Consider the following 26972-nt stretch of genomic DNA (forward strand, 5'->3'; position numbering starts at 1 on the left):
CATGAGTCTTCACTGTGGTGGCTGGTGAGATATGACATAGAAATGCTGCCAGCAGGGGTGAAACTGATTGCACTGCACAGGTGATAAGACTTTCTACTCAGCTATTTGAAATTTTAAGGTTGTAGGTTGCTTACTGTTTGCCTTCTGTAAGGAATGTAACATTCTTTTTGTTGTTTTCAGCTTGCAGACAGTGGGCTGCATGCCACCTCCTGTGTCTTCTGCTGTAATTTTAACCAAAGCTGTTGGTGGGAATGAGGTGAGTTTGCATTTTGGCTTTTTTAAACAGGCATTCAAACAAGTATTTATTTGTGATGAACTCAAGTGGCAAAGCACAGGCAGAAATGTGATGCTATTGTGGTTTGTAAAGCATTCTGGAATTAAGGCTTGGGTGTTGTCTTGGTGTTAAACAAGGAATATAGTGATATGTTATGTGCTGGCATTGGTGAAACTGAAAGGAACTCACTTTTCTGAGGTAACACAAGCATTTCTGATAGAAATTGATGTTGGGAGATTTCTGGTGGTTGCTGCACTGTAAGTCCTAACCCTATAATGTTCCTGTGCTGTGTTGTAGTTATTGCACAGACCAATAGATTTGGAATGAAGTCATGCCCTTGCAGAGATTCTTGGATGTGATCAGTATTAAGAGGTCCTGTAGTAGGAATTCCTCAAGCTTGAAGCTGCAAATGTAGCAAGTGATATGGCAATACAAACATGGATTTAAATCTTATATTGTTATTTGAGACTGCATGAAGTGAAAATTCAGGGAATGTGGAGTTCTCTGACAGGGATGCAATGCAAAGTTCTTGACAGATAGGAAATGCTGGAATAGAGGTTGTTGGTGTAAGCTCAGTTTGGTTGTGATAAATTTCTGCTTTAAAATGGCATATTGTGGTATCATTTCACACTCTTTCTTTATCCACAAAGCACTTGCTGTTTTCAGGGAGGCCAGGTAAATGGCATTTAGGAAATTAATCCAGCTGTGCTAATTAATGAGCTTGTTTCCTTTAGATTTGCTTCCTCATGGCTGCTGAAGGTGGAGGAGACCTGGTAGGTGAAGAAAGGAGGGGAATTAACATTGACAGATGGGATTTACACCTGGGGCTGTTGGGTGCTGTTCTGAAGGGTTAAAGACAAATCTTAATTCAGCCATAGAACTCCTATGTGAGGTTGGGTGGTTCAATTCAACCACATGTTTTAAATATGGCCATTAGTTGTGAACTTCTCATTTTCTGAGTTCAGGCTCTTGGGACCGATTAATGTCAGCTTTGAAAACACATGATAGCACTGAAAGAGATTGAAGTTGTACTTTGTACTGACAAAGTGCTGTTTAATTGCTTTATCCTCTGAAGAGAGACCCAAAGCATTTCAAGTCAACCATCTCTAATTATGGGCAATCCTGATGCACATCACTGTCTGCCAGTTTGCTGCCTTGAAAAAAAAACCATAAAATTGTCTGATGGAGGTGCTGGGGAGTAGTTACTATAAAGAAATAATTCAAGTACCTAATAATGATCAACAGAGAAAGGAGAGGTTTTCCAGTTATGATTCTACATGTAGATGCTGTAAATTACAGCAAGATACCACATAGTGAGGATTAAGTGAGGTTATTGAGTGAGTGCTCATTTAGCACTGTTTGTACTATCCTTTGAACAGGGTAAAGATCCTCTGGAAAAAACTACAGCAAGATTGGTTAGTTGGAAGCAATGTAATACAGTGTGCAGGAGGGAGAGAGGTACTTAAGTTTCTTGACCATTAGAATGCACTTTTTTATGGTAGTGTCTTTCAGGGGTGGCGAGGGTGTGTGCATTTTATACCAGCTGAAAAATGGCTGTTTTCTATTACATGATTGTATAAATCATGTAATAGAAAGGTAAGCTTTAAACTCTGATTCTTCTGTGCCAAACTGGTGTTGGAGGAATGTAAAAATGTGTACCTAGTAATGAGTTTTACAGATGGTTGCTGACAGCAGAGGGTGAATCAAGAATTAGGTCTTGGGAACTGAGGATTCTCAGTCAGGCTCAAAGAGAATCTGTAAAGGGAAAACTCCCTTTAAACAGCTCAGTGTAGACAAAGCATGTGGCAAAGTTATTGCCAACCTTCAGCATGCTTCCAATGCAAGCATATGTTTGGAATTTGATGTTTCTTTGTCGTTCAGACTAACTTTTCTTCTGAAGATCAGCAAATCACATCCTTCATGCTAGAGGAGAAAAACAGTCTTGCATCTCTGCTTGCCAAACTTCACCTGAACTGTTACTGATGTATTTCTTTTTCTGATATAAGCAGAATACTGCATTTTTTCCCATTTCAGTTTGAATCCACTCTGATATATGAAGAATTTAAACCTGGGAGTCAACTGGAAATACAAATGGTTATACTGAGAGAGCATTTGTTCATCGTAATGTTTCTTAAACTGCTTTTTGCCTCAATATATGTGTATCCCTTACCTAGAGAAATTGATTTGTCTGAGGATGTATCCACACTGCATAATGTAATATGAAGATAAATGAGCTTGCTCAGAAGGAATATAGCAAGGAAGCTCCACTTGAACTTATTAGTCTGAGAAGTGTCCTGCTGCTGTAGAGTGTGGGCACACCCTCAATAACGGCTCTGAAGACCTCTTTGGATGTCTTGAGACACAGCACTTAAGAGCTGTGGTGGTTGCCTGTGTTATGACAGCGTAGAGACGTTTGGGTTTCTTTGTCTAAGTAGAAGTGACTGTTAATTATCAGTTTGGACCTGGGTTATATTGATATAAGAAATATCGGGCCCTGTGTCATGGTAGAACTAGTACATCTGGGGCTGGGCAAACATGGTCTGTTTTTAGCTCTTCATCAACCTTTTGGGTAAAACACAGTGAGTTATTGTGTCTCTGGGGTTGTGATGCATAATCACACATTTGTGAAATGTTTGAAGATCAGTGCTGAAAAAAATCTGATGTGAGATCTATATTTTCTTGCCCTGGGACAGGGTAATTAAGTATTTGGTGAAGTGCTTAGAAAGTGGCCTACATTATTAGAGGCTACGTGGGTGGTGGATTTTGCTGCATATTAATTGGAAAATTTTGTTGTGAGACAATAAAAGGGAGACTTCCTTTCTTCTCTCTGTTTCTCCTTCACCCTGATTTTCCATCCTTGCTCCTGTGATCTTTTCCTGTGTTACTTTCATTAACCCTGGAAACAACTTTCTAAACCAACCTGTTCCTAGCTTTTGTCACAAATACACTTAGTTCATTAGCAAAGCCAGTTTCAAGCACTGAATGTTAGTTTGATACATATGAAGCCCTATATGAACAAAAAGAAAGGTTCATGTGTTGACTGGTGAAAAATGAGGAGGTATCACCATTAGAATCAAAATCTAATTTTTAATTTGTTGATATTTTCTCAATTACTTAGTTGTTTCTGTCAGTCGGTCTCATGTTTTGTGTAGAGGACAGTCCACGAAGCTAAAAAATTGGAATGAAAACCAGAAGGCCTCACATTTGTTCTTTGCTCTTGTACTATGAAGGGTCAGAATTTTAATGGTGTAGCTTGACACAGCACTGAAGGCTTTGTTGTGTCATTTTCTTCTCAACAAGTCTTGTAGTTTTTTTGTGAAATTATAAAAACAATTTCTTTAAAAGTCTGCAATAGAGACAAATAAATATGTCATCATTTCAAGGCACTGTGAAGACAAACCTATTAAAAGCTCAGAGGTACTCAGACAGAAGTGCTGTAGAGATGCCAGATATTACTACAAAGTATTCAGACAGCAAATGTCATATTCTCCTTAAGAATCAAAGTAATGAAGAAAAGAGATTGAAAATTAGATCTATAAGTCTATTATCAGTTTGGGAGAAAAAGCAATTTGTGATGACTTTTATGGCAGCTTAATGACATACTTTTGAAAAGTGTAACATAACAGGCAGGAGCTGTGATGGAATTGTACAGATAAATCGTTGCAGACAGCTCATTTTGTTGAAGAATACTTTGGCTATTTTGCTATCTCATACACCACACAACCACTGAGGGTTTTTTGGTTATTGTTCAGTTGAGCAATGGTTTGTACAAATCCTCTCAATCAACATGATGTTTTGGGTTTTTTTTGCAACTTTAATGTGGCTCTGCTATGCCCTTTTGTAAAACAAGGTGCTGCATGTGCAAGACAAGATTTTGAAATATAAAATAGGCTGCAATGAAGAAAGCCAGAAAGGTGTTCTGATGAATATGAAATCAAATAAGGTATAAAGTAAAGAAGTACTTCTATTATTGATTTTTAGGGTTTTTTTTTTAAGCAGATGTAGAATATAAAACTGAGTACAAATTTGCAAAGTTCACAGCTAGCCCTTCTGGGAAAGAATCAAGGGAGAGCAGCAACATTTACCCAACAAATTATATACTATAGTTTTAAATGATATTTTGAAAAACATAACACATGATTAGCTTTGAGAAATGAAGACTGGAAAATTCCTTTGTTTATCTCTGTTTTTTTTTGTTGTTTTTTTTTTTTTTTTTTTTTTTTTTTTTTTTTTTTTAGTAGAAATAAAGAAAAGTGAACTCTAGCACTACTGTAAAGCCACAGGAAAGATATTGATTTCTCTAAAAATATCTGAAGTTCTTTGAACTGTATATACATGTACATTAACCTTTTAGAAAACAAAATACAATGAATAAAAAGAAATACAAGCTCTAATGGTTTGTGATTCATACACTGACTGATGCACCAATGTACCATGAGTGTTTACCCTTGGAAGGAAACACATGAACATTATGAAACAAAATTGTTTAAAATGTATGAATAAACTAAATATGTCATGATGTTTAGTTGTCTTCTATAATACATTTTATCCTCTCTAAATATAAGTCAGTAGTGGTGTCTAAAATTTGATTTCCAGATTACATTTAAAATATTCATGTGTCCAGCATTTGTTTATGAAAGGGTAAGTAATTTAATTCTATTGGTTTTAAATGTGGTACTGTAAAAGGAAAAGAAATATGATTCCTTTTTCCTTTCCTAAGTAGTAAATTTTGTCTGATTGAACAATTCTAAATGAAAATTAAATAATTCTACTATTAGATACTACACTGAATTCACTTGGAAGTGTATGAGTGTTGGAGGATAAATTTAGCAAGATGTCTGTACTTCACATGTACAAATATAAAGAACTAACTGTGTCAGCATAAGCTTTGTATGTACATAGGAACTGTTGTGCTATTAAACTCACCCACTCTATTCTAGTATTGCAGTCTAATTTTTTATGTATCCTAAGAGTTTACTTTTCTTTTATTGTTGCTGTACTCTGAGCAGATGGTTTTTATTGATACTTGGGGTTTTTTCCCTCCCTGAGTGGTGAGTGCGTTTTATATCCATCGATGCATAGAAGGAGCCCAAATTATTACTTACAATATGAATTTCATCCCTGTAATGTGTCCCAGTCATGCAGGTCCATTAGCTATCTCTAGAGTTCCTCCTATCTTCTCGAGTTTTTTATAACCCAAAGCAATTGGGAATCTTTGGGGTTTTTTCCTTCTCTCACTGATGTCCTTTTGTTGATCAATAGTGGTTGTAGTACAAACCCACTACTCAAAGTGTTGAGAGGGAAGGGGATTTTCAAAGGCATACAGCTCTGCTCTTAATTCAGCAGAGCAAATCCAGGCTAACATGAGGTGTGTGAAATCCCCAGTCAAGCATTTCAACTCCAAGCTCTTCACTTTGTATGAAGTTTCAGATTCTCCAGCACCTTTAAAAAGCAGCTGATTTACTAACCCAATGTGTCAGTGGTTGAGTTAGACTTGGGATAAGCTTTAATTTTGGCTCTGGTTGCCATTACCTCTAAATGAGGGTGTTTCACATGCCTCATAAAGTGTCCAGTGGAAAAAGTCCTGGGAGTGCAAGAGAGTAGGGAAGTGCAAGACTCTTAGAGTTGTGCAGTTAAGATGTATAAAACAGAACTTGCAGTCTTGTGCGTGTTCAGCCTTCCCTTATAGCAGTACTGCCATAATCTAGAACACTTTAAAATAGCCTGTTTAAGTTGCACTAAACTGGGCTGTGGCTGGAAGCTACCTGCAGTCATCACAGCCTTGTGTTTTTACAGCTGTGTTTGGACAACTGTCCTAGATCTGACTTTGTAAGAGTGTTTTTAGAGGCTTTGCTATTGCTGTTGTGCACTGCTTGGCTGGGAAGCCAGTTTTTTTTGTCTGCTATGGCACAATCACTGACCCTGAAAGCTGTTTGTGGCATAAAGAAGCCAGGACAGAAGGAGAGTCTTGCTCTCACGCTTGACAAAAGTGGCCTTTTAAAGGAAGGTGGTTTTGAATTTGTCTTGGTCTGCAGGTTAATTCAGTGTGAAGTTACACTGTGCAAGAGCTTCCTTTATTTAGCAGTGAGTGCTGTATGAAATGCATTGTGTATGCAAAGCAAGCATTTTTAACTGTGAACAATTCAGAGATAGTTATATTAAAGTATTTGCAGAGAGTGGGGTCTAGTGCTCTAAAATTCAGGTTCTGGACTCTTTGCTGTTTAATTTTATGCATGTTTGAGAGAGAGCAGGTGTTTTGCTAGCAAGGAAAGTGTTACCCACTCTCCCTTACTCAGCCTTTGAAGGCTTAAAGGCTCTTTTGGAGGGCAGTGAAATTTGGGAAGATGATTCAAAAATTTACAAATGATTCGTTTTCAGTGGAGTGGTTTTTGCAGTCTGAATTCCATTGAATTCACTGCATTCACTGTGTGAGGGTGGTTTTCTAATGAAAACCTTTCTTTTGGCAGAGCAGTGCAGTTGTTTGCTGGCACTGAAACCCAGGGATGTGCTGGGTTCTGGTTCCATTGTCCCTCACCTGTTTTCTTACGGCTCACTGCAGATACATCAAAATGAAACAAATCTATTGAGAACAAGAAGTGCCATTTAGGAATTTCTTTAGTGAATTTAGTCAAGGAGAGCATTGCTGTTGCACATCTGAACACTGACTTTTTTTAAAGAGATAATTGTTTCCTCTTTCGTGAATTTACTCTTTCTGGGTTAAAATCAAAGCTTCAGCATATTTCACTTGGAAAATTTTTTATTCTTTCCAAGCACTGTTTCAGCTCGCATGAATATTTTTTGCTTAGTGGCTAATAAGAATATATAGAAAAGAAATCAAATTGAACATTTCCATAATTTCTTTTCTTTGGCTCTCTTTTTGGGTGTGCAGTATTAAGTCCTGATTTTTGGAAATCAAAGCTGTAAAATATGAAGTGGGATTTTCAGTTAAAGTTATTATTCTCTTTAAATTTCATTCCTTTTCAAGGAAATTAAATATATTTTACTATTCTTTTTTCATCATTGTGATTATGAAACAACATTGTGGATGTTTTTGTTTTCTAAATTGTTTGTCAATTTATTCAATATGTGTTGAGAAAATGTGTTTTACATTCTATAAGGAAAACCTAATTTGTGTGAAAACAGGACAAATTCCTAGGTTACTTTATATACAGCTAAATAAGCCCAAATTTATTTAAAATTATTTCATAGGAGAAGTGTGGATATTTTAGAAGTGTTTTCTATTTGTACTTTACTGTTAAACTGACTTTTTGTTTGTTAGTTAGAGCTTGTGGCAAAAAGTGTGGAGAGCAGTAGAGCAGCAAATTTTTACTGATTCCAAAGCATTTCTTAGGCTCCAATTTCTGGAAAATATTGGTCCTATGATGAAGTCTGAAAAGAGTAAGCTGCTGATAGACTGTTTCTGGATGTGTTGAAGTAAATTTATGTGTTTCCTGGGAACCCTTTCTCAGACATGCAGACCCCACGCTCAGGCACTCTCCTGCTCAGGAGAGATTTTTGCACGTGTTCCCTTGTGAATATGTCCTTTCCTATCTGAAATCCAGTACTTTGCTGCCACTTCTAGATTAGCAGAGGGAGGGGAATAGCTGGTGTAGAAGCTTAAACTCTTGTACTCACATGGGGAGCCCCTGTTAGAAGATATAAGTTTTGAGGGGCAGGAGACTGATGGAGTGCCCTGGAAGGACAGCAGCCCTTGATAATTCATCTCTGTGATGGGGGAGAAGTCGTTTTCCTGTTAAACTTAATCTTTGCCAACCCATCCAGTACCTCATGCTATATACCCCTTATACAAGCTGCATTTGCAGGCCATTTGCTTCTCTGGCACTTGGGGTCCCCTCACCAGCCTCAGCCTGACCTCCTCAAGTCCATGCTGTGTCTGCCTTCACATCCTGCCCTGCCCCAGGCTCTCGGATGCATCCCCAGGGAGTTGGCACCAGGAGGAATTCTCCCCAGTATTCAGGGGAACAAAAAACTTGCCTTTAATTGATGTGGATACAGTAGGTCTGACTTTACATCTATTTGTTTTAATACTAAGGACATGTTTAGTAAAGGCCTGCCTAAGCAAACAGAGAAGCTTTGCTTATCAGCAAAGAAATCAGCCCCCATATGCTGACCAGGTAGTCTAATGCAATAATTCTGGTAATTATGTGGCACATGAGCTAAAGAGAGTGTTACTGGGCTTGAACTGAACTGCGTTTGAGCTGGTAAGTTGGGAGCAACAGTGTATTATTTCCTGAATTATTTTGCCAATTTATATATGTTACTTGAATGAAATTCTGCAACTGCCTGTTCTAGCAGATATAGTGGATTATTGCAACAGGATTCCCAAAATTTTGAATTTCTAGTGTGTTGATGATTTTGCTTAGTTAGACCTAATTTTTATTATATTTTTTTAATGATCTAAATTAATTTTCTTTAGTGGTATGGTTGCAAAATGTCTGTAATGTATATGGGGATGTATACTTGGGGCATGCTGTGTGAGTGCTCCAGCTCCAACTGCATATCCAAAACCTTTTAAAAGGAAATCTCAATGAGCCCTATGGGAAAAAGTAAATTATTACATGTGGTGAACTCTTAAGTCATAGACCAAGGTCATGGCAGTGAGAGTGTATTTCAAAAAGGTTTTATCTGTGCTTGGAAAGCAAATGAAATCTCTCATCATTAACTTTAGAATTATAGTTGTAAGAGGATTTTCACTAGAGGTGAAAGATCAAGTTCATGGCGGACATAATGGAGTCTGAAAAGTTATTTCTGAGACATAATACTGGGGCGTGAAATGTTCACTGAGGTTTTCACATTATTGAGTTTACAGCCTGTAATCCAGATACTGGAGATCAGAATGGTCCTAATCATTGCTACTGCTATGGCTTTATTTCAACCTTTGCAAAGGGGAAAAATTTAAATTTAAATTATATTGTAAAGACTTAACAAAAAATCCTAGATTTTCAGGTGTGTCAGTCTCTGCCATTGCATGCAGACTACCATAATAATAATAATAATGATAATAATAATCCCTCTATAGAAAGATAATTTAGTAAACCTGAATGATCTTAATGAATCCATCAAAGCACGTGTGCACGCATGTCCTTATTTGCTGATAGTTCACATAAATCAGAAAGAACAAATGGTGAAGGGAAGCAGGGCAGAAAAGCGTAAATAGAAGTAAGGTTCTTAGAGATCTAGATTTTTATCCTGTCATTAGAAATAGATATTCCTTTGTCTGTTTATTCAACACAGTGCTCTATTTTGCTAAACTTTGCATGTGCACACACATTCCAGTGGTACCAATGAGCAATAGAAACTTGCCCAAGAGTAGAGTCTGAACTCTGTGCCTGTGCCTTGGGACTGGTTTTGCAAATATCCCTGGCTGTAGCAGCACTTACTTGCTTGCAGAGTTTATAGTGCTCAGCCTGTTTGCTTGCAGAAGTGGTGAAATCTGCCAGTGAAGTGCTGCATTTAAAAGATGAGCATTAAACGACCGTCACCAAAAATGAATCTGTTTGTGCTTTTTCTATCAAGAAGGTGATTCCATTTACAGGAAAATTTCAGCTGTTGCAGTTTTATTCAGAATAGTTTGTTTAGTCCTCTTTTCGTGGCATTTCACTTTTGGGTTAAAATTCAATGTTTTGTTGTTTTGTTTTCTTAAATCCTTCTATCTCCTTAAGAAAAGGTATTTGTTCCTCCAGTTACAACTGCAAATAACAAGCACATATGTATTCTTGGCAAGTGTTATTTTAATCTCTTTGAAAATATTAGCAAATTCTACAATAGTAAGATTTTGTAACTGAAACTACAGCAAGTCAGTTGAACAGTGGCTATCAAGTTGTGTTCTACTTGAGCCAAAGTATTTTGTTTCAAAATTAATGTGTTTCTTGGGAAGCCTTTCATATATTCAATGCTTACAAGATTATTTAAAAAGTCCTATAAGAAGAGGAAGGATAAACTGTCTTGATAGGTTACCTGTAATTCAAGAAATGGCAGCATTAAAATTAGACCTAAAATCTCAGTTCTGATCTATGCATGTGTTTTATGCTTCTGTTTTAAAATGATGTGGTCCTGCAATTTAGGAAATATAATCTGTAACTTTTTTTTTTCTGTACTGTTAATGTCATGTATGTTATCTCAGAAACACTTGCTGTAACTTTCATTATCCAAATGGCCTGTAATGTCAGTGTTGAGTGAGACTTTCTGTGTAGGTTATATTCTCTAATGTGTATATTTTAATAATTCAGTGAATGGCCTCTCTTATACCTCTTTTTCACAGAAAAGCAGTGCCAGATCTTCTGTGCAGTTGTGAGGCATTTCTGTTTCTAAGCCTAGTCACAAATGTTTGTGACCTATTGATACTGGGAGGTTTCTGCTACTTGCTGCACCTGTGCTGATGACTTCTGCATGGCTTGGTTCTCTGTAATTTACAATCTGAGGGACTTGGAACAATAGATGGCATTTGTAAGTATTAAATACACAGAAAGTTCCACATTATGGTACAGTGCTGTCCTCAAATCCTTTCTGTGGACAAGTCACTCTAGGGCATCTTTGCTTCACGAGGGGTCTGCTGTCATGACCTCTTGAGGAACAAGTGCCTCTGTTGCTACATTTGGGCTTCCAAACCTTCCTGAGACTTCCAGTAGATAAAACTCAGAGTTTTATCTCATCTTCTGCAAATAATAACAAAATACCTACCTTGTAACCTTTGTTTTAGTTGATTCCTCAGTGTTTTAATTCAATTTTCTTGAAATTTAGACTATTCCACAAAATTAGCTTAGTTCTATTGGTAACAGTGTATACAGGCATACAAATTTAAAGCACTAGCCTATGCAGTAGTTTTATGTAACTTTGTTTTACGTAAATATGAACTCCTGGAACATAAGGATACTTTATAACTGAGGTACTTGGTGAGTCTGCCGGCTGTGCTCTCTCTCTGTGATCAGGATTCAGATATGCATGTTTGTCTTTAGAATGTGTACAGTCCTCCTCATTGTCTTAGCAGCACAGTTATTCTTACCACCCTCCCAGTTCTTCCCCCCTCTGGTATTTTTGCATAATCTCAGTCCTGCTGCACATTGTCTAAGCATTCTGTCATATCTCTAAGTGATCAGACTGATTTTAATTTCTCTCCTCTTCCAAATCATCAGCCAGTTGCAGCATGCTGTTTGTCATCTTCCCTACTAGTATAAAACCACAGTGTAATTCTGTACTAGTCTTCTGTTTCCCTGACTGTCTGGTTTTAATATCAGTCAGTGTTTCTGACTTGCAGGAGGATTTTACACTCAGACAAATGACTTGTCATGCTAACTTATCATACAGTATCTTGTGAGGTGGATGGCTCATTTAGCAACACTTCAAGCAGGCTGTGTTCATGGTTTCTTTATCAGCTTGTGGGTGTTTTTGTTTGGTTTGTGAATAGTGGGAGGCAAGAGTGTCTTTTAATACTCTTAATATTTTTTTGCAGCCTAATGCAGATCTGCCATACAAGCAGATTTTAAAGAGATTTCCTGTCTTTCAGGCTTCAATTTTCTTCTAAAGAAAATTGTGTGATGCAAGGCAGTGGAAAATTTCATTTTGTCAGGTTATTTCCTCCTGTGGAACATATTGTAATATGCTGAGACTTTATTCTGAGCCATCTCATTTCTTAGATGTTTTTACAAAACTAGAAATAGTTGATTTTAGTTTTCTTTCTAATTAGCACATGCCAGCTGCTGCCAGCAAAAGAACACCTACGCTGCTAGTGAAGGTACCTGGAAACTTGGGCATGATTCTTCTCCTTTATCCTAGTGTAAATCCACTATTCTTCTGTTGAAATCAAAGCAGTGGGCTGGGTCAGTGCAGGTGAGAGTCACAAAGGAAAATTGGATCTATGTGATTTCTAGTAGGTGGATTCCAGAAGCAGTAATTGGTGTGGTGTCCATATGTAAAAGTGTGCAGGTGACATAAATGCCAAGTAAATGCATAAATAAGTAGAGCGCTGCATTTTTGTCCACTGCATTCTGATGTTAAATGCTGTATTTTTGAAAATATGGTCTTTATTTCAAATAAGTGAAACTGCCTGTAATTTTAAAGTAGAGAAGTAAAAGCAAGCATCAGTATTGTTCATGCTGAAAATGCTTCTAAAGATGGAGCTCTATTTATGGGCTAAGTTTATGTCATTATCTTGAAGTTAGAGTAACTGTACTTATCTCTAGGAAGTGTGTTCCTCAGGAAACATCACTAAGCTTTCCCTCTACTATCTCCTTATGCAGGTATTAGAGGACTGTAAAGTCATTTTATTAGCTGACAAACTGTGTAATTACAAGATAAGAAGCAGAGCTTTGCCCAGTGGAGGAAATATGTAGTTCTTCCATCTACATTCAGAAGCCTATTTCCTCTAGCTTTCATTGGAGGCAAAGGCAGCCTCCAAAACCCAGGAGAATTTAATCAAAGTGGTTTATGGATGTTTTCTCCTGGGTTTGTTCATACAGACAGAAATGAAACACAGAAATGAAATACCTAAACCATGAAAAAGTGCACAGTATACATGTTGTCAGCAGTGAACTATAGAGCTATGTTGTTAAATGCTCTGGGTTGGGAAAGTGGAAAGAACATGTACCAGCTGTATAGACAGCCTTTCAAATATGTAGGTTGAATCCTAGATAGGATTTAGTACTTGGGGGGGATTAATGGTTCTGCAGTGAGATCAGTGCTTGAATGATATGCCATTTAAAATATTAGTCATTAAACCTTTTTTGGTGTAGACTAACTAGGTTCTTGGAGGAGTTCTTATTCATCGTGGTGGTTACTAATGTCCAGAATGGCTTTTCCTCATTCTGTTCCACTGTAATGAGAGAAAAATGGGAACTATTCCATTCCATTTCCAAATTAGGAGAAGTGTTAACATGGATTCTGTTTGAAGACCTTTTTTCTCTGGAGTTTGTTTTCATATTTAATTTGGGTTTTTTTATAGACATCTTGGCATTCCTGTCCTGCTGCAGTGCTTTTTGCTTGCAGCTGTGGAGCTTTTGGAGAAGGGCTGTGGGGAGCTTTATTCACTATTAGAAAACCTCACTGAAGAGCTGTAATTTCATAATGGATAGTGCCAGGCAGCATTAGCTACTGATGTTTGGATACCCACAGAACATAAATCAATACTTAGAGTAAACAGAGGAGTATCTATGTTCTGGAGCATGTGCTCATTTGCTCTTGGGGTCCCGGTGATGGCATATGGCCTTGCAAATGAGGCTGTAGCTCCTATGTCTAGGCTGTAACTGCAGTATTTAACACAGTCTTACAAAAATGTACCTTTAGGCACTGTGAGGAATGTTCATTAGAATGTGTATATAGTTTGGATTTTACTCTATCTGATATGTAGAATTAGTGTGAGATTTCTTTGCTTTTTGACTGTCTTTCTGTGTGTTTTTGTGAAGTAGATAATGTGGGGTTTTGTGGAGTTTTGTTTATCATTGATTTAAAAGGAATACAGGGAAGGGCAACTGTGTGGGATGCACCCCATTTGAATTCTAAGGCTGGTGAAGACAGAAGGTATTAGGTATTTACAGTGCATAAAATACCAAAATTAAAATTCTGCCTAGTTTGTGGTTCATTTTTTTGTTACTTGTATTGATGCCAACTCACCAATAAAGTCCCATGCTTTTCAAAAACACTTTAGTTTGACCTGTTCTGCCTTACAGCACTTTTCTTGTTACACTGCAGTCTGGATTGTTCTGCAGTAGACAATGTGTTGATGAGTACAATGCAAGTTTTTATTGTGCTGATATAGAATATTTTATGACTTTTTCTTGTTTCTGTTGTGTGGATCATAGCTACTTGCAAGATACAGCAGTCACAGAAGTCATCAATTAAACTCTAACAGGCTGATACCATAGCAAAGCTTTTAAGACAAACATTTGTTCAGCACGTGTTACATAGAGAGAGCATAAAAACCAGTTTATGTCATCCTCGTGCTGCCAGTATTTTAAAATGTAATTATGTGGACTTATCCATGTTTACTCTAACAACATACTATACAAGCAGAGGAGAATTTGCTTAGTTCATATTCAGAAAGAAATGTATTAGCATCTTTCTGAATATCTCACAAGTATGCTGAATTTTTCAGGAGTTAATTTGCTGTTAATACGATGCAGCTAAAGACAGTGGTGCACAGGTTCTTTTCTTATTGCTCCAAATGTTACAGTGCACTAGGAAACTGCTTAAATACTTTGGGGTAACTTTAGTGTTGTTTGTCCCACTGGGAATGGAATGTTGTGGCTGGAAGGAAGCAGGATAGCTGTGGTGTGAGAAATGAGGAAATAAAGAGAGTAGGATGTTCTGTAACAGCAGCATCACCAGTAAAGCACATGATTTTCTAACTGCTTCTGTGTGTAGCACTTGCTAAAGGTTTTCTTTGGAAGCTGGTGTGATATGACAGATTATTCCAAGGTTTTTTCATAGCTTTGTTCTGAGCACTTTGAAAATATCCTGAAAGGAGGCAAAGTTAAGTCATCTGGGCCTGCAAAAAAGCATTAGAATCTGACTTTACTTCATGTCCATTCTGTTTAGCTTGCTCTTTCCAATAGAAGGGGAAAGAAAGGTGTGGTGGCTGATTTGGAACAGGAGGACACCCACACAGAAGTGAGTTCTTGCTGTTATGTGCCACCCCTGGATTTTAAAAGCGTTGCTTATTGGAATTACATGGCTCAGATAATGTTTGCTGTTATGGGCATTTTTAATTGCTCTCAGAAAAACACATGTGAGATTTCTGTTCATTCCAGGTCTAAGTGCTCTAGTTCCTTGTGTTGCTGAGTGCAGGCAGTAAGTGAGCACTGGGAACACCTGGGATGTAGGAGCTCTGCTGTAGGAATAGGAAGGAGCCCTCTGCAGGGATCCCTGCAACAGCTCTTGTCCAGCTGCCAGTGGCACATCCAAGACCTACAGTAATTTGGGCAGGGTGGAAGTCTGGACTAGAGGTTATGGGAAAACCCAGGTAGCCTCTGGTGAGAGAGCCTGGCCTTGGCCTTAAACCTTCCTTTGGCCTTGGACTTAAACCTTCCTTTGTCCATGTTTCCTGCCCATTTGACCCCTGTGCATCGTGAACTGCTCAGTGTCTCAGCCCAGAGCAGGCAGGCGGGCACTCAGCTGGATCTGTTGCAGTTGTCAGAGGGTCATTCTTCAGGGATAACAATGCTGGCAGCTAAAACCTATGAATGACTAAAAAATAGTGTTTGAGGTGTTGGAGTATTTTTTAATAGGCTTTGGAAAACATTGCTTGATCATGCAGCATGTCTTGGTCTTTCAATAAAATCTTCATTAAATCCACCCATTCCTTAAAGGCTTTTTTTTTTTTTTAAAAACTTCTGTTTGCCTTTGTCACATGTTCTTGCTTGGATTATCATTCATTAGCTTCACCAAAGAGATTAACAGTTCCTTAAAACAGGATCATGTGTGTTCTGGTGTTCTGTGTGAAAGCAGCGCTGGAGAGCTGAGAAGCCCTGGGATCCCTATAGAAATTTGCAGACAATTTTGATACTCTAGTCCACTCAAAAAATCTGCTGATACCATAATGTTTTTTCCCTTGCCAGGACCCTCCTTGCCTGGTGTCATTTCTTGAGCTCTCCTGGGATGAGATTAGTCTAAAACAACAAAGTAGCCAGATGTCTGGTTCTGAGAGAGTCCCAGAGGCCAGGGTATGGTAGGCAACAGTAATCGCTGGGGGCTGAAGATCAAAGATACCTGAGAATTACTTATGGGCACATACTATGTGTCATTCCCATTATTAACAGTCTGAGAAAATTTGTATCCCTAATTAACCCTTTTGTTGGTTAAATTTTCTTGCCAGTACAGTCCTGTCTGTAAGAACTATTTGTTCTTTTTGATACTATTACATGTTAGTTAAAAAAATAAAAAATAAAAAATAAAAAAATAAAATTAAATACTCTCCTAACAGCAAATTTACGTAACTCATTCAGATTTTATCATGGTTGTTTGTGAATGTCAGAAGTGAGCATGGTTTCTCTTTGTTTACTGTGCCATCCTTTGGACTGGTGTCATTCTTATCCAGAACTGTGTCAATAATGATAGTTCACTTGTCAGGGTGGTGATTTTTGTTTATTGTTTCCTAATAATCTAAAATTAATTAGTATCTAATTCTAGGGATGGGGTGTCTGCATATCATTCCTTTCCCCCTTATTGGTATTTCTAATTAAATGGTAATTAATACTTTTAGTGATCACTTGTTTCTATTATACCTTCTGAAATAACAAACTGAGACTGTAAGTGCTGACTGTGAATTCTTGTAGTGCCATAGGAATGAGTGACTCCTGAAGAGATAGAGGAAAACCTGATTGTGGCCTTCTGCGCTTCTCTTTTTTTTCTCCTCAGGTGAAAATAGGAGGGTTGTGAGTTGAATATCTATTTTACTAAGTAATAACGTTGTCTGTTGCTGTAGAATTGAAGACTGAAGAATTTTCCCTGACTTTTGAATGATAATGTATAGTTGTCAGAGATATCTGTTGTTCTGATCACTATCTTTATTTCACTATCTTTAACATTATACAATATTATGTGTGGCAAATACTGTATGTGCATGTTTAGTTTCTGGTCACACTAAGTTTGTGTGTGGTTTAATGTCTATATTGCAGATGTTTAACAATTCTAACAGGCATTTTGGAGTGAGCAGTAAGTGAAGAAAAGATCCCTGGAGTGCTTTAAAGGGTTGAATTGATTTGTCTGTTTCAGTCTTGACAGTCTTACTTCAAACCATTTTATTTGAGCAAGAAACCCCATAAGCTGACCTGCCTGAAAGTCTGTTTTGTTTTGGTTTTTTTTAATACTTTCACTTCAGTCACAGGTGGTGTGGCAAAATGCTGTCTGCATCTTCCAACACAGCCATGGCTGCTGCTCCATTGTCCCCATTCCTGTTCAGCTCACACCCAAAGCTTTGTTTAAAACAAATCACCATCTAAAGAAATGTGAGAGAAAAGCTTTCTGGTGAACTAGGGTTATTTAACCTACAGCTACCAGCAGGTACAGCCAATTATTATCTGAAAATTTCAATGAGATTGATAATATGAATAGGATGGAGGCAGGTACTGTGCTTCTCAGAGGTGCATGGGAAGGGGCAGCTGCACAGGAGCAGTTTGCAGGCAATAGCTGTTCTCATAAGGATGGTGGCATCCTGGATTTTGGATCATTTGTTGCCATTCATGTGCAACAATCCAGGCACAGGCACTATGCTTGGCAGCTGCCTGCTCTCAAAAGATACTGCCTGGCTATCCTAACATAAGGAAATGAGTTCTTCATAACATTTCAATTCTATTTTGCACAACCCTTGTGGGTTGCCTTTATCTTACTTTTCCTTCTCCATCCTTCCTTTGGGAGGTGTTGCAGCAGTTTTGTTTGTCTGCACTGCTCTGTGGAAGGTTACAGTCAGAACTGGAATAGGTAAAATCCAAGTGTCCATGAAGTTGTCTGCAAAGGCCGGTCAGTATGAAAGTGCCTCCCTTTGAGTTACCTCACAAAGGCAGTAGGATGCTTTCCAGGAAGGTGTGGAATCCCTAGCTGAGGTTTTGGGAGAGCCATACTGGATGGATTCACAGTGTATCTGAAACAGAGTTCCTTTCATTTTATTCTCTTTTGTTATCTGCCTAGAGCTCTTGGAAGCCATTCCACTACTGCTGACAAGCAAGAATGTGACACAGTCAGTAAATACTAGATGAGTTTGTAGAAGTAGAGGCACAACCATCTCCCTGTGTTTTCAGGCTGGTAAAATTCATACATTTTGATCACTAGTGCCACCTCACTAGTTTAAGTAAAAAGGTGACTGGATCTGAGGTGATGTGGGAGATTCCAATGCAGTGCAGGAGCAGAGAAAAGCACTGCAGAACTACTTCCTGACATGCTAGCAACTTTTTATGTTGAGAGATGAAGTTATGAGATGCTAGTTGTTATTAAACAAGTACTTGGTGTTTGGAACAGGTGAAATTACTGGTATCTTCTGCAAGTAGATTGTCCCCTGCTTTCTTGTTCCTGTGGCACATTTCTGTACCATGAAATACCATAAGGACCTGTAAAGCAGTTCTTGATTTGGATTTACAGAAGACTGGCTTTAGAGCAATGCAGGTCCTAGAGTGGACTCAGAAACAGGTGTAAATACCTTATACAAGTGTATTGGATTTGTGTGACAAAGCCAGGGTGCTACAGGGCAGCTCTGTGAGAAGCTGCTGAAAGCATCTCCTACATGTGATGGAGCCAATGCCACCTGGCTCCAAGATGGACCAACCACTGGCCAAAGTCCATCAGCAGATGCTGGTTGTGACTGGGATAACGTAGTTAAGAAGGGGCAGAAGTCTCTGCACAACAGCAGTGAGGAGAGAGGAATGAGAATACATGAGAGGAGCAGCCCTGCAGATATCCAGGCCAGTGAAGAAGGAGGGGCAGGAGGTGCTCCAGGTGCCAGAGCTGAGGTTCTCCTGCAGCCCATGGTGTGGACCATGGTGAGGCAGCTGTGCCCTTGCAGCCCATGGGGGTCCATGGCCATGGAGGGATCCACACTAGAGCAGATGGATGCCTGAAGGAGGATGTGACTCTGGGGCAAGCCTGCACTGGAGCAGGCTCCTGGCAAGACTTTCCGATCCATGGAGAGAGAGGAGCTCATGCTGGCAGCACTTGTGACCCTGTGAGGGACCCATCCTGGAGCAGCCTGTTCCTGAACAACTTGGACATGGAAAAGGACCCACACTGTAGCAGTTTCTGAAGAACTGCAGCCTGTGCAGTCCCCTTCCAGAGCAGGGAAAGAGTGTGAGGAGGCAGAGGCAGTATGTGATGAACTGACTATAAGCCCTGTTTCTCATCACTCTGCACCTCTGGTGGGGAGGAGGTAGAGAATTGTGGAATAAAGTTAAGCCTGGAAAAAAAGGAGGAATGAGGGGAAGGTGGTTTTAAGATTTGATTTTATTTCTTGTTATCCTGCTCTATTTGATAGGGGAAAAAAACATTCTTATCAAAGTCAGGTCTGTTTTGCCCATGACAGTAAATGGGTGAGTGAGCTCCCTCTGTCCTGATATCAATTCACCAGTGTTGTGTTATATTTTTCTCTCCCCTGTCCTGCTGAAGAGGGGAGTGATAAAGTGGCTTTGGTAGAACCCTGGCATCCAGCCAAGGTCAACCCACCACAACAAGCTGAATAAATTTAAGTACATTAAGGTGTTACATTGCATATTAATGACTACTGCTTCATTCTGGGTGCTTCTATTGCCAGAGAGTCTATGAATTTGAAATAACTTTTGTGAAGGAAAAAACATAGGAAGTAAGGCACAGTAATTCCCATAGAAATCTGTGGGAAGTGTTCTCTGGTTAGGGCTGTTGGGTATCTAGAGATGACAGGGATGAAAACAGTTGTGGCACTAATATGCTCCTGTCTGCTATTTAAGAATAAAGCTATAAGAACTGTGGAAGGGGAAGGGCTTCAGAAGCAGTCAGCAAGAGTGAGTGTTGTAAAAGAAAAGAAAACTAGGGTTGAATTGAAGGGCAAATTATGCAGAAAATTAAAATGCAACATCTGCATGGACCTAGTAGTTTGTTACTTCAAGGGAATATGTAGGTGTTTTATAATTATGTCGTCAAATGAAATGTATCTGTATATATTTTGCTCCATACTGCAATTGTTACATTTAGTGGTTTGGGAGGTGTGTATTGTTTTAAATAGCCCATGACAACCCAAGCTGTATGAGAAACTTAAGCCATGGCTTCCCTTTTTACTTTCCTGAGCCATTATGACCTTGGGCTGTGTAAAATCAAATAAAAAATCTCATATTGATGTAATTGAGGCAGGGACACAAGCTGAAGATGATGTAATGAGATAAATAGGAAGATCTTTGTTTCCATTCACAAGTTTATTTCCGGTCTCATGTTTCATTCACAACACTGGAATTCGTAGGAAAAATGAGGAATGCAACTAACACGGCAACTTTTTGAAAGGTGTCTGCACATGGCAGCATGTGAGTGATCACAGCAAAAGCTGCTTGGTGACTTGATTATACTCAAATTCTTGGCAGAGAAATCTTTCTGTAGAATATCTGGTTTTCCAGCATGTCAAAACCAACTTGCTGTTACTTTAGTTTGTGGAGCTTTTGGTTTCTAATGTGAGGAAGAAAGGAAATTAATTAGAACAAACTCCAGAAAGCTATGAGTGTTCTTATGATTTCTTGTAATTAAAAATGTCAGCTCCTTTTCCTGGTTTTTGGATGAGCAAAGTCAATGTTTAGAGGTGTTGAAGGAGAAAAGCTGTAGTGAATTTTCCAAGTGCTATTCAGTTCTATGCCAGCAATGATGGGAACTGGCTTGTGTGGCAGAAGAGATGATGGAAGGGTCAGAAGCTGGTTGACAAAACCCTTTCTCTCGAGATTGCAGATCCTAAAAATCTAAATCAAGTCATAGTAATATATGGGCTTGTGGCTGTATAAGAAGTCTCCTGACTATATAAAGTACTTAGCAAACCCCTGGGTTATCCTGGTGTTTTATTGGTGACCCTGTGACCCAGCATAAATTCAAGGCAAAGGGCTGCTTTAACTGTGCCCCCTTCCCAGCTCAGAGGGGCGTGCTGCTAACAAGTTATGGCTGTGATGGCAGAAAAGAACGTCTGTGCTGGGAAAATTAATTGCTTGTAAGCAAATGTTTTTAAGATGTGACATGGTTTTCATAATGTATACTTTTTGTTAGTGTTATGTATTCGAGGAATAGTAATAGGCAGAGCTTGCCTAAGGATTGCTTTCTAAAATATTTAAATTACATGGCTAATGTTGTTTTCCGTGGTCTTTCTCTGACAGGCTATTGTGACATGGATTACTATGCTTAACACTTCTTTGTACTGATAATATAACTACTGAGCATTTAAAATAAAATGCACATTTGCTGCTGAGTATTTCCTTCTTTGAGAGGGCTAGATTAATGAAAATTAATGAGGTTAGGGAAATTTTGCTTTACAAGTGATCAAGTAAATTGGGCTTTGCACAGTCTGCAAAATGTTATTTTAACTAGACTATTACATTTCTGTTGTGCTTTCCATTGTTAAGAGTAATTAGAGAATATGTATGTTTTAATGAAAATAAAAGTTATAGTAGAACCAAAAGCTTTTCTCCTAGTAGTCTCTGAGGTTGTCTTGTATAATGTGAGGAAAATACTGGTTTTTACTGGCAAGTGTGTTTATTTTTCTTTAAGTACTTTGTACAAGCAGGATATATACTGTAAATAAAGGGATTTTGTACAATTGCACTGAAACTGCATAATAAGTTTATATATTTTTTTAAGGGCTTAATATAGGTACGTGCAAATTAACAATCTGAGTTGAAGTTTTCTACCGAAAGCATTTGAAATGTGGGAATATTTTTTAGGTGTTAAGAAATGTTAGTTGGGGAGAGTAGTACAATTCTAAGCCTGCTTTAAATTGGACAGTTTCATAGGTCTCATGCTTGAAATCAGCATTATAGTGATTCTTGGAAATATCTACTATATGTGTTTGTACACTGAAGTCTTGTTATGGGCTCTGTTCCTTAATCAGTAGCTGTGTCCTGTGGGGTGGCAGGCCTTGTACCAAAGACTGTGAAATAACTTTACTGCTGAAAATCCTCCAGCATTCCAAACCCCAGCAAGAACAAGCGAGCCCACCCTAAGCTGGTTTCCTTGGATGGCACAGCACAGAAATAACAAAGCCATGTGTCTGCCTCTTTGGTTTTTCCTTCTCTTTCTTTCAGCGAAGAATCCAGAGGAGATAGGTAGGGCTGAAAGTTGCATCTGGAGAGCAGTGCTTTGTATTTGAAAAATCCAAGGTCTGGATCCTCTTGGCAGCAGCAATAGGTCCTGTTCCAATCCCTAGAGTTTCCAGAAGTTAAAAGGCAGGGGAGAAAGTCTGCTGGAAGTGGCACGGCAAGGCGCATTGGAATGGAGTAGATAAGGATGTGCAGCAGGCACGGTGGAAAATGGATGTGTCTTTTGTGGGAAGGTAATTGGGGTGGGGGCTCGGCAGGAGCTGGATCGGCCGAGGTGGGGGCGGCTGCCACAGGTTGATGGGCAGGTGATCCGGCAGCCTGGCCCGGGCGGCGCAGGAGGGCTGCCTAATATGCTGTGTGCCCTGAGGGCCTGGGGGAACACAGTTGGATTATTATGTTAATGCCTGAGCCTGCTGCCCTCTTCCTATCCCAGCTGGGCTCCCTGTTGTTAGGAACTGCTTTGCTCTGACAGTGGAGTAATATACTTCATGATTGAAAGGGCAAAGGGGCTCGCAGGAAAAAAGAGCAGGCCTGCACAGACATGTAAATGAGGGGGGGAAGGCTGTAGGAGGGTTTGCATGTAGGTGTGGATAGAAAGTTTATTAGGAAATGAGTAATATAAATCTGCTAATTGAGTTGTTATTTACAAGTCCCATTCCCTGATTTGTTTCTTTGTGCATTACCCCCCCTAATGCTGATGTACAGTGAATTTGAAGTGCTTACCAAAGCAGGCACTTAGGTTGATTTATTTGAAACCGACGTGCTATAATACACTGGTACCAGTCTACAGTGCTGACAATGGTGTATTTTTCAGGACTTTGATTACTGTTTCATGCTTTGCCACTATATTGCTACACTGCAGCTTATAGTGGTGATATGATTCTTTTATGTATTGTAGATAAGTATATCACTCTGAATTTTGTTGATACTTGGAGAGTAGGATATAGATACAGATTACAGGAATACATTTGTTATGGTGTTAAAGCAAATTGAACTTTGATTCAACAAGATGGTGACGATGTTGTGATATTTTTCTGAGGTCTTTCCTGCAGTACAATTGACTAAACAGTGACTGGGTTTTAGGATGAATGTATGTGAGAGGTGAAAATGTGTTCATATACAGATGTGGGGGGGCTTGGTGTGTGTGTTTGGTTGGGTTTTTTTTTCCTTATGATGATATTACCTGATATACTGAGTCTTTCTCTCCCTTTTATCAAGCTTCTATCAGTGGCAAAACGTGATTCAAAATACCAGTCAGATGGGATTTCTGACATCCTTATTTGTCTGTTTTACATCCCAAAGTGCTGATCACTGACTAGTCAAAGAAATTGCTGTTCTATAAATTGAACTTTTAAAATTGAAAGCTATTTTTACAAAATGCAGCTAATTTGTCAGATATAAAGTTTTTTTGATAGATGAGGTGCTGCTCATGGAGCTGGTGCTTGGTGTTTGTCAAAGATGTGATCTTTGACATCTGGGTATCTCAGCTCTGCTCCTTACCTTTGTGCTCACATGTATTGCTGCTCTGCCTTGCTCTCAAGAAGGCGTTTGCCTTGGCATGGGTACCTCCTGCTGTGCAGCAAAATTGGCAGCTCTCACACTTCTGACCTGGCAGTTGTGAATGGTCTTCTTGCACAGTGTTGTCCACTTATGCATCTTCTCTTACTGAAGTACTGTGTGGTGAAAAAGAGCTCTGGATCCAAATTGCCTCTGCAGACTTAGCGCAGATACAGGATGTTCTGGGCATCACAGAGAATTTCTGTATCCCTTGCCTCACTGGGTGCCCATGAATAACCATCACAGAACAGGTAGTAACATTATCTACGTCCTGCTGGTGCCTTTGCACTTAACACAAAACTATTGATTTCTTTATCTAGGTGTCCTTGGAGTTCTTTGTAGGCAAATCTGAATGTGTTGTACCTGTCTCTACAGCTTATGAGTTAGGGTGAGAAAATAGTTTTCACCACAGAATGCTGAAAAATAGGGGCATTGATATGAAAGAATTACTTTCTTCTTGAAGAAGTGTGTTTTTCAAATATTGCATTTTTCTTTTTCTTTCACATTGTATGTGCACATAGTTCTTAAGTAACAGCTTTGGGAATACAGAACTTGAGCTACATACTGTCTCAAATTTGGAATGTTTCCATTTTTGGTTGGTTTTTTTATCTCTTCTTCCCCCTGTTTATGCAATTTAGACTTTGGAGAAATGCTTCCTGTTTCTGTCAGGAAGATCTGTTTGTAAATATTGTCCCAGGTCAGGTTAACTTTAGTCAGTTTTGCAAGCAAATCTTTTTCATGTGGTCCACATTTTTCAGTATAACTTAGGTGTTCCATGTTTCTGTTTTTCTTGCTAAACCGATCTCCCTGGCTATGTCATCACAGTGCACCTAAAGAATTTGATAACAGTGCTGCATTGTGGATCAGCTGGAAGGCTTTGTGTGGCAACAGTCAGAGGCCATCCTCCTGTGCATGGGAGAAATTCAGCTGAAAGCAGCAAAATAACAACATAACATTATTAAAAAAGGAAATATCAAACATGGGACCAAAAGCAGTGATTCTAAAGACAGGGAGAATTTAGGGTTAAAGCACGCATTTAAATACTGCAATATCCCTTATGCTGCATATTCCAGTTTTCAGCCAGCTCTGGATGTCAATGGAAAATTCAGTGAACTCTGCCACAAAGTGCATGTTCAATGTGAATGGCAAGTTTTTGCAGTAAAACAAAGTCACAGCCATCACAGCTTTCAGTGATCCTCTGTTCTCCACATAGCAAGAGTAGAATCCTGTACATGAAACCCATAGGTTTCCGTGTTTTCTCTCCACCTTTTCTTTAGAGAACTAGTGGTTATAGTAGTCTATATGACCCATTAGAGAGTTGGGTAAATTTAAAGAAGCAATAAAAATACCTTTAATTTAGTTGCTAATGAGTTTCTAAGTATTTTATATATATGTTTACATAATAAATATATACATATATGAAGGAAAATTCTAAAGAATAATTTCAGCAACTTTGTAGTTCATTCTGTACTTGTGCTGCTTGTCAAGTAGTGGTCAAGTTCCTGACCCCTACTTGATTGGCAGTTGAGTAGTAATCCTTGCACTGCATGGAAGACAAGCCCCTTCTGCCATCTTTGAATTAGGGGATATAGCAGTCCACTTGAAAAATGGGGGCAACCATTTGAGTAGAATTTAAAGATGTTTTGGCCATGATTCAGAAGAAGGATGGTGGTAATTAACTAATGCTGCAGTTAATTTGTTGTCAGAGAAAAGTAGCTTGGACCTTCAGTTGTTACTCACCCACTGCTGAATTCCTTGGGGATGTTCTGGGGATATGTAATATATAAAGATGCACATTTAGGCACTTTCTCACTCTGTGCATGTGTAAGTTGTAGTTATATGAATTGCTAATATCAAGGGGAAAGTAGCTGAGCAGCATTTCAAAGAATGCAGTTGCCTGCATCAAGATTGTTTCTTTTTATCTTTCATGCAGTGGGTCTTATGTTGATCTCTTGCTTATTGTATGCAACTTTTCTTTTCCTCTTCTCTCTCTTCTACCTCAGTATTTCAGTGTGCAGAGCTTTGCCTGGGCTCATAAAAAGGGAATTTCCAGTACCATATAATACTGGCTTATAGTAAAGCCTAACCTTTGGGCTAGGTTAAGAAAAAATAAATTGTCCTTCTTTGAAATATGGACATTTGTTGATGAGATGACAAATTCTGACACGAGCTCCAGATCTCAGGATTCATGGATCTGTGCAAAGGGCCACACTTAATTTATGTTTTACAAAGCTGCTGTTTCTGCCAGCCTCCCCATGCTGTGGCCTTCCTTGCACTAGTGTTATGTTTCCCATCTCCTGGCATTATTCTTGATAGTGAAGCTGTTGCCAGTGGTAGTAGTGACAGGGACTTTCATAACAATGCTATTCTGAGCAGGTTTTGAAGGCAGTGCAGTTAAAATGTCTGGTTCTGCTTCTAACTGCCCAGGAAGCAATATGACAGTGGGATATTTATAGAAAAATACTGGTGCCGGCACAGCCTCACAGTTGATGCAAAGGGCACCTTTTAAAAAGTGGCCTTGTGCTTTCATTTCACTTCAACAGGGAAGTAATACTCTTTGGAGTTGGGGGATGCATTGTTTAACTAGACCTCTAATCATGTTATGGATGATGTGTCTCCAGGAGAATCAGGGGACAAGACCTTTAAGTGTTTTTATCACAGCTTAAGATCTCAGAAAATGTGAACTTAAATAAAAGTATGTTCGGGAGGTTGTTATTGCTCTGTATCCTTTTGAGGATACCTTCCACTGTCTTTTTGTTTTGTTTTGTTTTTTAGAGGGAAAGTCTCTTACAGTTATGAAGTGTTTGACCATAAGAGAGGAACAAGTAGGCTGTTTACTACTGTTCAGCTGAGCCTCCTTTATTAAATCATTGTTCAGCAATCTGTTTGTTCTGGTGTGAGACCCAGTGTCTTCACTGCTAAGGTAATAAACCTGGAGTCTCTAAGAAGTGCATGATATGCATAAGGCTTGTGGGTAGTTTTGACACCAAAGTGCCAGTGACTGGTTAAATTCTTAACTTTTTGCCCTCTAACCACGTTTCACAGGCCAAATGTGTGGTAGCAAAGGCTTACACCTCACAATATGTGAGTATAAGGGAGAAGTTACCTTGTTTTCCCCTGATTAGGGAAATGATGGAAATGGGCTTTCCATTCCATCTGAGGAAAAATACATACAAAAGGTTTGGCTAGATGCCCTTCCAGGAGCTCAGAGCCTTCTAGTGTGTCAGAGCCACGTGAGGTATCTGGAGGACTAAGTGAGATGCTGGAGCGTGGTGTTTATGCACGTGTGTATTTGGTATGAGAAAGCCTGTGTTGTAACGAGCCTGTCAGCTTTAAATCACTGCTTGTGCCAATGTTTACACTGGCACTGGGCAGTCATCTTAATGTTT

General features: G+C 39.0%; 1 protein-coding gene across 3 annotated transcripts in view; it reads left to right on the top strand.

Annotated features, from left to right (window-relative positions):
- Positions 1 to 26972, top strand: part of SLC10A7 (solute carrier family 10 member 7) — a gene marked incomplete at its 5' end in the record, with an annotated part of 136960 nt that overhangs the window by 11219 nt on the left and 98769 nt on the right. For all 3 annotated transcript variants that reach the window (XM_083861371.1, XM_083861373.1, XM_083861372.1), the window contains one exon: positions 181 to 256. In XM_083861371.1, the coding sequence (XP_083717497.1) occupies positions 181 to 256 (76 nt within the window). The remainder of the gene's footprint in view (positions 1 to 180; positions 257 to 26972) is intronic.

This window comes from Zosterops lateralis (assembly GCF_965231275.1).
Source record: "Zosterops lateralis genome assembly, chromosome: 5".
Classification (NCBI taxonomy): Eukaryota; Metazoa; Chordata; class Aves; order Passeriformes; family Zosteropidae; genus Zosterops; species Zosterops lateralis.